This window comes from Drosophila obscura, unplaced genomic scaffold, assembly GCF_018151105.1.
Source record: "Drosophila obscura isolate BZ-5 IFL unplaced genomic scaffold, ASM1815110v1 contig_198, whole genome shotgun sequence".
Taxonomy (NCBI): Eukaryota; Metazoa; Arthropoda; class Insecta; order Diptera; family Drosophilidae; genus Drosophila; species Drosophila obscura.
The window spans coordinates 198,238-212,990 of record NW_024542787.1 but is presented as its reverse complement, the minus strand read 5'-3'; the positions used below and the strand labels follow the sequence as shown (position 1 = coordinate 212,990).

At 38.8% G+C, this 14,753-nt stretch overlaps 1 protein-coding gene across 1 annotated transcript in view; it reads right to left on the bottom strand.

The window, feature by feature from the left end:
- Positions 1 to 14,753, bottom strand: part of LOC111076700 (nephrin-like) — a 330,088-nt gene that overhangs the window by 140,521 nt on the left and 174,814 nt on the right. The window contains exon 8 of the mRNA XM_041593725.1: positions 1,631 to 1,764. Within this exon, the coding sequence (XP_041449659.1) occupies positions 1,631 to 1,764 (134 nt within the window). The remainder of the gene's footprint in view (positions 1 to 1,630; positions 1,765 to 14,753) is intronic.

Here is a 14,753-nt window from a genome sequence, read left to right as displayed (position 1 = left end):
GCTTGGTTGAATCGAAGAAAATTTAACCGTTCCGATTCAATTTTTGCATACATGTCAACAATATACTGGTGGAAAAGTGCTCTACACCTCAATATGTATGCGTAATAATTCATAGCACTAACTTTCTTTGTTCCTTCTCGACCGTTTACTGGATTTATCATTTTAATGTTGAAATTATAGCTATCTTGTCCGCTCCAAAACAATATGGGATATTGTAGTGCATCATAACAGCGATGAGTCTCGGATACACGTTCAAGTTGTTCATTTCTACGATGAAGCACAATATCACGATTATTAAATTGCTCACCAACTATGACTATTGCTACTTCGTCAACTGTTTGTGCATTGAAACGCCTTGCATGTGCGTCAACCGTTGTGTTATCAGCTCGAATAACAATTTTATGATCGTCAGATGGCATTCGATCAAGCGATGTTTTGAAAACCTGAACCAATTCGTTGTGCTCATGGAACATATTTTGCAAATCGAAAATAATTTGTCTCCGCGTGTTGGTTATAATGGCACACCGACGATCAGCTTCGTCTTCCGCGTTCCCGATCAAATATAATTGGAAAAATTGGTGGTCTGCGTTGTCGAAAGGTAACAAAGAGCCAGATCGATGGTATATTTGACCTTGAATCTGAATAAAATATATGATAGAATGAGCAAAAATGTACAATTTGCATAAAAAAAATTATTTAATTACCTTGAACGGCCATGAAGTTGTCCCTTATAATATTTGTGGCGCCAAAAGATGATATTTGAAAACTCGAATTATACTTTCTTATATTGTTCAAAAAATGATTAGACTCGGGTGCCAATCCATTAAGTAATGTGCTCAATGGTTGTGGTGGGCTGCCTAATTCAGGCAATTTCACTTTACCACTCGCACAGCACATCCCTTCTGCTTCACCTTTAAATTTTAATGCCTGACAATGGCGACAACGGTCGTTCATTGGACCAATTATAATTTGCCTATGAGAAGCGTTATCGGTGACACTATTGTACGCGAACGCAACACCTTGTAGATTTTGAATATCATGACGTTCATTTGCAGTTGTTTGTATCATTGTTCCGTTGATTTGAACGGGACCTTGCTGTGCGTAGACGATTATTTTCATTGCGATGTGTAATGTCTATCAAAATCTATCATCAAATGTTCTGTTCTACAGAATGACACAAAATGAAATGAAATAGGCGTTCAAACAAACATTTTTAGACCAAATTTGTTCTACAGAATGACAAATAATGAAATGAAGTAGGCGTTCAAACACACATTTTAGACCAAATTTGAGATTTTTTTTTGATTACCTTTTAATTTTTTGGGGAACCTATTTATAGAAAAGTGAAAACTTTTGTAAAGAAAACCGCATGAAATTTGGAGCACGTGTTGCGGAGAAATGAAATGAAATAGGCGTTCAAACACACACTTTTGGACCAAATTTAAAATTTTTTTGATTCATTTAAAAAAACAGCATGCCAAATTGCATTCACGCGTTTCGGAGATAGCCGCTTACACACAGATTTTTTTCTACAAATTTATAGTATAGAAGATATAAGATATATATAAATATTTAAATATCAGTGACAGGCGTGGTATAAAGTAAAGTATAGAATACTTTTGGATCTTACATGTGTATTACTGTCCGTAAGCTCCATAAGAAAGTTTTGTGGTAAGCCGCCATTGAAACCATCACTACAGGAGACCGTTAATGATGACACAGATATATTGATTAAAGTACAATTGTGTACTTTTTCAGGTCGACCTTAAAATGTATAAGAAAAATTAGTTATAACATAATAAAAACGAGAAGGAACGTTTGAGTCGCTTCTGGGGAGGCGACTCCACTTATACCCGTACTCAGTCAGTATATACATGTTTGAGCTTATAATTGTTTAGAATTTTAAATTAAAAAAAAAACATTTTACATTTTACATTTTTTTGCTACATCTAGTATTCTAAAAATACTATGAATATTCTACATATACCATGTAGATTGCACTACTCGACAAAATCGAACTTTTTTTTTCCTCAAGGATCCAAACCGACTTTTTCTGATAGATATGGGGCTTTAAAATTTTTTAAAGAATTATGGTTTTTTTTCTATGGCAGAACTTTTTTTTGAAGAATTTTTGAAGTCTGGTATTTTTTTGTAAAGCTTTTTTCAGAGGTAGCGCTTGTTTTTTTCACATAACTCTAGTATCTTACGTCTGGTTGTAAAGAACTTTGCTATTTTGAAAAGGTAATTAAAACAGCTAGAAGTTAAGCCCAAACACTTTGTGATTACAGCTTACCGTTAAAATCTATGGAGAGACTTTGGAGCTAAAATTCGTTAACGAAACCTAAAATATGGAAAAAATGAACAAAAAATACCTTTTCGAAGGTTGCGAGCCCAATTCCCATTGGGAATTGGGATCGCGATCAGGTACCAAATGTACAACCCTTTTTCGTTTGCTTTGTTCCCAATTGGCAGTTGGGCCCGCAACCATCGAAAAGGTATTTTTTGTTCATTTTTTCCATATTTTAGGTTTGGTTAACGAATTTTAGCTCCAAAGTCTCTCCATAGATTTTAATGAGCGATACCTGGAACGACGCCAAATTAATGCACCTATACACAAAAAAATAGAGGACACAGGATATAATTTTTTTTCGACTTTTCCTGAGTTTTTAAAGTCAAAATTTCGTAAAAAAAACCGCACAAAAATCATCATTTTTGCATTTCAATGCTTTATATTTCCCAGACGGTAAGCTGTAATCACAAAGTGTTTGGGCTTAACTTCTAGGTGTTTTAATTATCTTCTCAAAATAGCAAAGTTCTTTACAACCAGACGTAAGATACTAGAGTTATGTGAAAAAAACAAGCGCTACCTCTGAAAAAAGCTTTACAAAAAAATACCAGACTTCAAAAATTCTTCAAAAAAAATTTCTGCCATAGAAAAAAAAAAAATATTATCAAACCATTTCTAAGCCCCAAATCTTTAAGAAAAAGTTCGTTTTGTTCCTTGAGGAAAAATCGTGTTGACTAGTGTTATCTATCGGCTTGTCTTTTTCCGAACTCAGTACTGGTCTGTGAAACGCCTGCTGTTAAATTTTTTGTCGACGGTTCACTCAAGAAATAATTTGATGTCTGGAAGGAACAAAGGAATAAAGTTTCTAGTAGATCTAATAGGAATCGTAAAGCTTATGCGGCTCAACATGTCAGGGCTATCTACGTCACCCTTGATCAGGTTGTGCATAAATATCACACAAAGCAATTTTCTACGACTAACTAAAATTGGAAGGTTTTTTAAAACCAATCTACGAGGGTAAGAATGCAGTCTCACACCTGCATCCCAGTGAAGGCCACGCAGAGCAAAAAGTAAAAAGTTTTTCTGGACTGATTCTATACGGTCCTGGTGTACTTTGTACTGGGGGCACCATACACAAGAGCCGTACTCTAAAATCGGACGAACAAGCGAGATGTTGAGAGTCTTCGTTATATACGGGTCGTCAAATTCCTTTGATCACCTCTTTATAAACACCCATGGCCTTATTTACCATGGTAGAAATGTGTTTAGAAAACTTTAACTTTGGGTCAAATTTAACACCAAGATCATCAACCAAGGTAATTCTCTCAAGAGAACCACCGCAGAGGCTATAAGGAGCCAAAAGGGGGCTGGAGCGATGAAATGTCATTACTTTGCATTTCGAGGCATTTAGGTGTAACAAATTTGCACAACACCATGACTGAAAGTTATTGAGATCGGATTGCAAGCGAGAGTGAAATGAAATGTCCTTATACTGGACACAAAGTTTAACATCATCCGCATACATGAGTACTCGAGAGTTTGTTAATACTGAAGGCAGATCATTAATAAAGAGTGTGAATAGTAGGGGGCCTAGATGGCTGCCTTGTGGTACTCCAGAAGTAACCTTAACAGGTGAAGAGAAGGAGTTTTTGAAGAGGACTCTTTGAGACCTAGAACGAAGGTGGCTAGAAATCCATCTCAAAAGATTAGGCGGAAACCCTAAAAGGTCAAGTTTTTGTGCTAAAAGGGAATGGTTTACAGAGTCGAATGCTTTAGTAAAATCAGTGTAAATGACATCCGTCTGCAAGTTACCTTGAAAGCCTTTAATGATAAAAGAGGTAAACTTTAATAAATTTCTGGTTATTGATCGTCGCCTTATAAATCCGTGCTGGGACGGAGATATAAGTGATTTGCAGAGATGTTGCAAATGCGGAGCTAAAATTTGTTCAAACATTTTAGGAATAGCGGATAACTTAGATATACCTCTATAATTATTTGCATCAGACTTGCTACCTTTCTTATGGAGCGGAATAATAAAAGATTCCTTCCAGATGGGGGGGAAGCATGAAGAGTTAATGGATAGGGTGAATAGTTTAAGCAAGGGTCCACACAGAGCGTCGGCACAGTACCTAAGTACACAGCCGGGAACTCCGTCGGGACCTGGTGAAAATACCGGCTTAACTAGTCGAAGATCATGAAGCAGTGAGCTTTCATTTAACAAGGGGCTGAAGATGCCATTCGATCTTGGTAAACTGTATGAATACGGCTGACCAGAGTAGCTTTCATGAGAATGTGTTGTTTGGAAAAATTTGGCAAAAAAAACGGCAATTGGTCATTGTTTGCTGATATTGCTGGGTGTGCGGACGTTCTACGCTTACTATTTACGAAGCTATAAAAGTGTTTAGGGTCCTGTGAAAATCGTATCCTGCCTCGAGATAGGTAGTTTTTATAGCATTGAGCGTTAAGAACGGAGAAATTTGACCGAGCTATAACATAGTGAGAAAAAGAAGAGGGAGAACGTACTTCTCGAAATTTTTTCTAAAGTCTTGATTTTAAGTTTTTTAGACTGGATAACTCTTTGGTAAACCAAGGAGGCTTTTCAGATCTAACCGGACAAGAAAGTGGGACACAAGAATCAAAAAATGTGTCAAGTACATTTTAAAAATTTTTGTGCCTTTCATAACGTCAGTGCACAAGGAAAAGCCTGGGAGAATCAGTTTTACGCACAGGAATTCCAGGTGTAGTTGAACCTGGACCAAGAAATGTTCCGACGTGAAGTTTGAGTCCACTGCGATGAGAACCCCACCTCCACGTCAAGACGAACGGTCATTTCCAAAAATTGTGTACCGACCTGCCAAAACTTCGGAACTAAGGATGTCCAGCTTAACCAGCTCTCGGTAAACACAATAACGTGGGACGAGAATGTGTGCATCTCAAGAAAAAGAGTGCTGAGCTTACTAGCATCTAGCATCTAAAAGAGAGGGAAGTTAGTTTTTTGGATGGGTAGAGGTAAAAGGGGTATGTGAGGGCGGAGATGGAGCATATAAAATTTGTAGAAATGAAAAACGCAAAGTCATACAAAATAAAAGCCGCGACTAATATAACTGAAAAATAAAACCATACCATATGAAAGACAGTTTTTAAAAACAGCCAAAGTAGACAAAACATCGTTGACAAGGGGCGGGGAGAAATTTTTAAATACACTTGTAGCAGTGGAATATCACATGAGTCTGTAAACAAGATTTGGTTGCTCTAGCTCTTATAGTCTCTGAGATCTAGGTGACAAACAAGACGGACGGACAGACGGACGGACAGATATATCGACTCGGTTATTGATGCTGATCAAGAATTTATATACTTTATGGGGAAACGTTTCTTTCTATGCGTTACACACATCCACTTTTACCACAAATCTAATATACCCCTTCACTCTTTTTGAGTACGGGTATAACAAATCTCAAATTTGGTCAAAAAATGTGTGTTTGAACGCCTATTTCATTTAATTTTGTGTCATTCTGTAGAACGGAACGTTTTATTATAGATTTTGTTTTTATACCTTTTTGTGTGAAATACTTTTTTCGGAAAAATTGCAATTTGTCTAAGTATATTTATTGCTTTTAAAAATGTGTGCGTTTTATGCCAATCTGTGTGACGCGAAATGCGTCACAAGTTGTGGCTTCGAGGAGCAGTGAAAGTAGCCATTGCTTATAGTAATGAAAATAATCGTCTACGCACAGCAAGGTCCCGTTCAGATAAACGGAACAATGATCCAACAAAATCTGAAAATGAACGTCGTCAAATACAAAATCTACAAGTTGTTGCGTTCACTTACAAGAGTGTCCCCGATTACGCTTCTCATAGGAATATTATGTTTGGTCCAATGAAGGACCGTTGTCGCCGTTGTTAGGCATATAAATTTAAAGGTGAAGATATGGGATGGTACTGTGCGAGTGGTAAAGGGAAATTGCCTTAATTTGGGAGCCCACCACAACCATTGAGCACATTACTTAATGGATTCACACCTGAGTCTAATAATGCTTAGAACAATATACAAAAGTATAAATGACATCTTGTGGCGCCACAAATATAATAAGAGATAACTCTCCAATGGCTTTAAAGAGCTTGTTGAGCTAGCGAGCGTTTTCACTAGCTGTTGAATATAGATTAAATAAGAAGTCGAGCAGATTCGGTATATTCTATGTTTGTACAGTTTATTTGTTAAGTAGGCGAAATATGGGGTGTGTAGGTGTAGCGAAAGTAAAAGCGAGATGTACCGGTTGATCAAATCAAAGCGATGAATTGAAGACGCAGGGTCTGTTCAATATGCGAGAGAAGTGAGTGATAGATTAAGACGGTAGAACGTGAGTGCGATAATGATGACGATCAATTAAAGACTGAGAAAGAGCAGGCGGACCGAATTGCCCGTGCCCTAATGCAAGCGAGAGAGAGAAAGAAAGAAGCGATAGAAGTTCGGGCTGCTGCTGAGCCGAGTACGAGCGATCGATAAAACGAAAGAGCGATAGAGCGAGATAGAAAAGTAAAGGGGAAAGGCGCGAGTCGAAGAGACGAAAGAACGGTTGCATAGGCTATTACCAAAGACAATATAAGTATAAGATACATAACGCCATACGAAATTTTTGCACACGAATTTTGAATGTTGGCTCTAGAGCTGGCTCCAGGCTCTCTTGAAATTTTTAAGAGAGAGAGCGATCTAGAGCCAGCCGTTCTCTTGTATGCATACAGCATACGAAGTTAGTTCTTTGCCGATGCGACAGCCGAGCCGAGTCGTCGCGACGACTATATGTGTGCACATGCATACATTTTTTACAGCGCTGTCGAATATACCCTTCACTTTATAAGTGTAAGTTAATTTTGCAGGACGCTTACCACCCCAATATTAAAAAACTCATATATGTATTATACGTATATATCCCTCCAATGATAATTTCTTTTCAGATGGTATATTCGATAATAATGATCGGATATATGTACATATATAAAAATACATATGGGCTAATCCGAAAATTTTTAAACCAAAGGCAGAAATTTAAAGTTTTCCAAAATCCAAATGGTTGTTAATGGAATAATAGGATACATATTCACGCTTCAAAAGATATGAGCAATATGGTTTTACGGTGGTTTGTTTGTTCTTGGCTGAGGCTAACCTACACGTACCTCTTGATTTCAAGTATTCTTGTAAAAAAAAGGATATTTTCCATGGTCAAAAAAGTGGGCAAAACAGTCTTTACAGTATTTAGCGCTTAGCCAATCTTAAAATTTGTTTCATTTTCTATTATTTAAGATACAAATCATATTTGTAAGCTATCTAATATATATTAAAAAATTTGAACTAAAAATGGGCACACTGTGTGTAACGTCCGTAACGGAAAAAAGGGTTTTTTTTATTTTAACAGAATGAATTTGAACAATTTTGTTTTCCAAACAAGCTTTATAAACAGAGTTTTTTATGCACTTTAATCTAATGAAAAAAAAAAAATACCTTCATTACACATTATTTTGAAAAATACTAATGGCAAAGTGTGTAACGTCCGTAACGGCATGAATACTCAAAATTTGTATTTTAATATTATGAGGTGAAAGTACGTGTTTAAATTGGATTTTCAACTGCTGAATATGAATCTGGGCTTCAAATTCGTCTAGGTTGCCGAGAATCCGAAAAACTTAACCTCCCAATAACAAAAAAAAGTGTGTTTAAATAACATGTGATCCCCCAAGATCCCCCCAAACATGTAATATAATAGTAATGAAATATCTTATACGTTTTTTGTATGTAATAAATTAATAATTTCAAGGTTAAAAGGATTTGTAAATACATAAATATTTTCCATTTACACAATTTGCTTGATGGAAAAAGTGTAACGTCCGTAACGTAACGTCCGTAACAGACAAAAATTACGATTTCTTTTCAACGGGACTACTTATGCTTATTTTCTTTGCTGGATTAATATGGTCTTATATTCCACTTAATTTGTTGTATGTGAACTTTTTTTGTTTATTGTGCAAAATTCGCTAAAAAATGTGCAAATGCATGCGGCCTCAAAGTCGACTTCCATTTTTTGTAACGTCCGTAACGGAACTTTAAGCAAGCATAATTTTTTTTCAAAAACAGTAAACCTTTTATTTTAAAGTAAGTTTAAAATAACGGGCAAAGAACTGCATTTCGTAAAAATTTCATGAAAATATACCAATGTGAACGCCAGCTGTGTCAATTTGAACAAGTAAATTTGCGTACGAATGTAACGTCCGTAACGCAGGATTAGCCCATATGTAATATATATTTAATACATGACTTCACATTGGAATAATTTTCATTAGGGTATTTAGCATGCAACGTATTCAAACCCGGTAAATAATTTCGTTTCTCAACTCATAAAAAGGTTTCCGTCTCGAAAATCGTCCGCTTAGCACAAGTACGCACACATACGCACTTGCTGGTTCTGTGTGTACTCACACATGCAAGCGGATTCTATTTTTAGATTCGTACGCTCTCAAATTTGTGCGAGCGAGATGGCGCGAATTTCGTCGCTGGCCGAAAAATTGTCTTGCATATGGCAATTGAAATGTATGAGCGTTACGCATCTTATACTTATATCGTCTTTGCTTTACATTGAGTAATTATAAGCGGTTACAATATTTATATGCAGTGGGCAATGCAAAAAGCAAACAAAGGTGAAATTACGTTATTTTGCGCCACTGGCTATTATTTGAGGAATTTGTGACGATGAAAGTTATCATTCTCTCAGAGATCACTAAGCGGTCCACTTCCGTAACTCCGCAGCCTACGTTTGGTGAGGGAAGCACACCTGCCACATCTCAAGTGTATTCTTGTTCGAGTTTGGAACCAATTGGAGTTTTCGATAGACATCAGTTCCAATTGGATCATTTAATTGTGGCAGCTACGCCTGATGGGGCAGAGGATAAGGAATCCTATTTGAATTTCGACGCTTGTCTCGATGGAATCAAAATAGTTGGACTTGCACCGGATTCTGTCTTCACCAAACCTGTTTTCTCGATATCGAACCGTCAAAACGTTTTGGCCGATATTTATTCGCGAAGTCTTCTTTCGAAAGATCTGAACAAGTCCCCTCTATCTGTTGACGGACCCAATGCTGGACATCGCGCTGGACCTCGAGCTCTGCTGGCCCCAAGACCATCCCAATATTGGTCTATTGGGGGGAGGGCAGAGAATTCTCAAAATCTAGTTTTCATTTCAAAGAGCCATGCTCATCTGGACACATCACTTCCTGCGCTATTCTTCTTCGCATCTTTTTCTACTGTCGCCGAGCATCACAGCTCAACTTCAGCCGATTAGGTGTCGGAAAACGCGTTGCTTCCTTGCAGCGAATCTACAAGTCTCGATGGAAGGAAGAACGGTCCCATCAACAACAAGTTTTGTCTGCTGAGCCCTGTATGCTGTTGAAAGAAGTTTGTTAAAGACCCGTGCTCTTTAACAGGGGAAGTATGTTAGAAATGTATGTAGAGTTGTTGGAAACAATACTCATTGAATTTGCTGGATACCTTTACGGGGATGAGTGGATCTTCCAGCAGGACAACGCGCCCATCCACACGGCACGGAAAACAAAAAACTTTTTGCAAGCTAGGAAGATTCCCTTATTGTAATGGCCAGCGATCAGCCCGGACCTTAACCAAATAGAGGATCTTTGGGGAATATTATCCAACAAAATTTATAAGAATGGACGCCAGTTTGATTCGGTAAATGACCTCAAAAAAGCATTGTTCCAGAAATGGGATCAAATTAACCCTACAATTCTTAAAAACTTGGCAACCTCAATGCCCACCCGGATAAATCATATTTTCACTAAAAAAGGAAAGCATATAAACTATTAATAAGCAAAAAAAAAAACTTTTTTAAATAATTTCATTAGTATTTTTAATTTTCATTTGGAATGCACATATACTTATTTCATATAAACGGAAAGTTATTCATTTAATATTTAGTTATTCTTAAAGTTTATGAAAATAATATTGGTATTTTTTTGTTAATATATACCTTTACTATATATATAAAAAAAAAGCATTCTCTTTGTTTTTAATAGTTTTTTGTAAGTTAAATCAATGCACATACATATACTTCTTTCTCTGAGGTATACTGTCCACTGCTTAACTTTGTCATCTATTTATTTATTTATTAAGGTTAACTTTAATACATTATGAAATAATATTAAAATTAATTGTATGGAGCGCTAGCATCGGGGCCTTCCGCTCTGTATGGGACAAAAGGGTGTAAGATCGTTTGTTTGTTTAATTATTGTTGAGAAATACGTGTAGGTGTGTGCATATATTCTTTCGGATGTAACATATGTAGTGTGATCATAATTTTTCAAATTTGATCAAGTTTTACATTTTTGTATGAAATTGTATATTCTAGTTATATTAGAGGTGGAGACTTTCGACAGATGAGTAGAGGTAACGAGTTCCGGAAAAAAGGTTTTTCTAATACTCTCCAGGTTTGGACAAGTGTCCAAAACATGTGTTGTTGTTAGTGTGTCCCCGCATTGGTGACATGTTGGTTGGCTTTCTCCAGTTAGTAAATATTGGTGGGTGAGGTTGCTGTGGCCGATCCGAAGGCGTACAAAGATACGACATTTCGATCGAGAACAACTGCTTGGGTAACGAAATTGTTCGTGGTTTGGATTAAAATGTTTGTATTTGTGTTGAAAATATGTCCAGTTGGCAATCCGTTCAGAGAAAATGTGGTTTTGGATGACTCTTAGCATGTATTTTTCGGCGGAGGAGATTAAAGTAAAGGTAGGATAGTTCGACATTGCTTTTGCTGCAGCATCTGCCTACTCGTTTCCTATGATCCCTTTATAGCATGGAACCCAAAAGATGTGAAGCTTTGGAGGAGTTTTTATTAAAAACTCTCGTATTTGGATAAATATTGGATTCAAATTTCCAATATATTGTATTGCTTCCACGGTAGAAGCAATGTCGGTGCAAAGAACAAATTTTCCGTTTTTACCTTAAGCATAGTAAACTATGCCATTAAAATTGCCATGGCCTTGGCCGAGTAAATGGAGCAATATTCGGGAAGGCATCCTGCTGCAACAATCTCCCCTGTTATATCGACTTATGCAAAGGCTGTGATGTGGTTGGTTTTTGTTGCGTCGGTAAACAACCAGTTACGACTCTTATAAAATGGCTTTGCCGATTCTTCAGCAAATAGCTTCCAGGGAGTTTCGCCGGTTTTGTTTTTTTTTTGGTAATCTCGAAGTGTGCTGTTGATAGATCCTGTTCTGAGGAGCCATGGTGGCGATGTGAGCTACCTCGCCAAAGACGTTTAGTTCCTTGGTGGTAGAGGCGCATCTACGTATTGTGGAGAGATACCTGAATTTTTTCTTTAGATTGACCGATTTTCGAATGGTGACTTGGAGTATTTTGTTTGGAGAACAAAAAAGCTTTGGGATGAGTTTGACAGTTGTTTCTTTGATTTTGTCTTCAATAGATGGCAGACCGGCTTTGGGTAGAATGCATTTTATTGGAGAAGTTGGAAAGGCATTAATGCTTCGGCGAGCTGCAATGTGGTAAGCAGGTTTAAGCATACTGTTGAGCTACTGAGCTTTTTCAGTAGCGTTGTTTTGCGAAGTATTAAAAAGACGATGATTGTTCAGTTAATATTTCACAGTTTACTGGACTTAAGCTTATATATATATATGTTTTGTGTCGAAAAATAGTGAAAGGTGTGGATTTGCTAGCGAGAGTTTATGATGGGTCGATTGAAGACGCGGGGCCGGTTCAAGACCTTTGGAAGCGATGTATTTATGCTATGACCGTATAGAACTTTTGGCAGTCAGGTCAGTGTGCCAGACAGCAACACGTTTAATTACGGTGGTGATTGATCTTGAAGTGTCTTCTGCTTCTTCTGATGAGCCTCCCCCACAGCGGCTGACGAACGCCGAGTACAAGCAAACAAACGGTTATAAAGAGATACATTACATTAAGAGATGCTCAACTACTCTTTGTGCTGCCATGCGCCGGCGCTAAGCCGAACGTACTCCCCCCGTTGAAGACATCCTTCTTTGGCAGCCATGTTGTTCCTTGGTTGATCCAGGTGACGTCTTTAGTATAACCACTCCGGAAACCATGCCTGACTCGACGAGGGAGGCCAATACTCGTGCGAGGGGCCACTTCAGACTGGTTAACTGAAAATAAAACAGAAGAAAGTGGATCTGCTGCGCGAGACTGAGACACCTCTCCAGCAACTATCCATCCTAGCCTGGTTTCCTGAAGACGTGGCAGACCAGCTCCCAATTGGATTTGGCCAATGCAGAGAAGCTCAAAGAACAGTCCCGCTCCAACAAGAATGTCCACAGGTTGAGACTTGTAGAACTTAGGATCCGCTAACTGTGTGTTGCAGGGAACGTTCCAGCTGCTTTAGGTCGATATTGCAGTTAGGTTGACTGGACGTAATGGTGGGAGCAACTACTGCCGAAATGGTCGTGGCATAACTTGATGTGTGTGATTCCAGGTTGACTCGCCGAGACCAGACACCAAAACATCCGACTCTTTCCTTTGAAGCTGCAACTGCTGAGCCAGGCGAGAAGTAATGAGATGCACCTGCGATCCAGAATCAAGCAAGGCACGGCACGGAATGAGTGTACCAAAGCGATTCCTCACGCTGATTATGGCAGTGGCAAGAAGTACGATGTCCTGCTTGTGACTCTGGGCCAAAAGCGATGTGGCTGACGCTGTTGCAGTATGTACAACGCCAGAGGGTCCCGCGGGCAATTGCGGAGCCGATGTAGAATGTGACAGTGAAGGCAGAGTGGATTGAGAACCGTTAGACGGGAACTCAAAATGATGTTGAGTGTGATGTCTAGCTCCACAGATTCATGATGCATGATCGTAGATACTGCAGATTCTCGACATTCGTAGGGTCAGGGTCCTTATCTATAATGGAGGAGAACATGCCCCAAAACGAGGAATACTGAGCGTAGTCCCGACTGGCGTGGCCGACTTTACACTACGACCGTAGTTGGGGCCTCTCCAACATGGTCCGTCCGCATTGTTGAGCATGGTAGAATTGTGGGCTGCCGCTTGTTTAACTCCCGCTTCATGCGAATCTCCAGCATGACCACGCACTCGTCAAACTCATCCCTCAAGGGACTACCGATCTCATCGAGATCAATCTTCTCCAGGGCATTATGGTGCTCGTTGAATGAAGCAACAAGATCCGCTAGCAACTTCAGCACCACGTTCAGCTCCTCCTCACTGAGCTCGCCAATCCTCTCCTTGCCGAAGGCCGTTCGATTCTCCGTGCCGCCCCTAGAATGGATTGCACCTTGCGCTTGTAGAATGCAGTGCCAAATCGACGAACAATGGTGAGGGGGGCAAGATTGAAGGGGGTGCTATTAGAAGCCATCGTGTATGTTCAGTAGAAAGCCTGGGTTTAGAGTCACTGAGAGAGTGTAGAGGTTAACAGCCGGTGAATAACCTCGAACAGTTTTACACGAACTGTACAATCGATCGCAGCGTTCAATACACACGGTCCTGCATTTTTACAGATCAGCAGCGAGAGCTAACAGTTTGAAACGCACTGCACTTGTGCATCCGACAACAACAAAGGCATGCATGCACACTGAGAGCACGAAACCGAAACGAAACAACAGCAAGCAAGACCGCAAAGCAGATGACGCGTTTCTGTTGCTTATGCACAAACGACGAACCGAAAAAACCGTGGTTCAAAGCGAAATTATCCAACGACAATGTTATGTTTTTTGTGATAAAATTTTACGAGTTTATGTTTATATAACGTCGGGGTCACCAAATGTTGAACTACTGAGCTTTTTCAGTAGCGTTGTTTTGCGAAGTATTAAAAAGACGATGATTGTTCAGTTAATATTTCACAGTTTACTGGGCTTAAGCTTATATATATATGCTTTGTATCGGAAAATAGCGAAAGGTGTGGATTTGCTAGCGAGAGTTTATGATGGGTCGATTGAAGACGCGGGGCCGGTTCAAGACCTTTGAAAGCGATGTAAAATCTTTAGTCGTAAGATCATCTTCATTGTTTATTATTTGCACTGCCCACTGTAAATAACCATTGTGTCCGCATATGCCTCTTTTCATCTATCTATTCCGTCTTCTTTGTTCCTGCACTTTTCTCGCGCTCTAGCTAACATGCGTTCTCAGCTTAGAAGCAGCCCAAGCTGCACTTTTGCTCTGTTTCTATCGCTTTCTCTCGCTCTCTTCTAAGATGCTTGGGCAAGGGCAATTCCGTCTATCTGCCTTGTTTTTAGTCTGTTATTGATCTTCATAACCTTCGTATCCATCGCATCACTTTATTATATCGGTCATACTGACGCCTACTTTACCTTAAAAATATGAAATAAATTGTACAGCATTACCCATTGAAACGCTAGACTTTTTCTTAATAATATTTGAGTTTCAGCGGCTATTAAAAACTCTTAATGGCCAAACATTT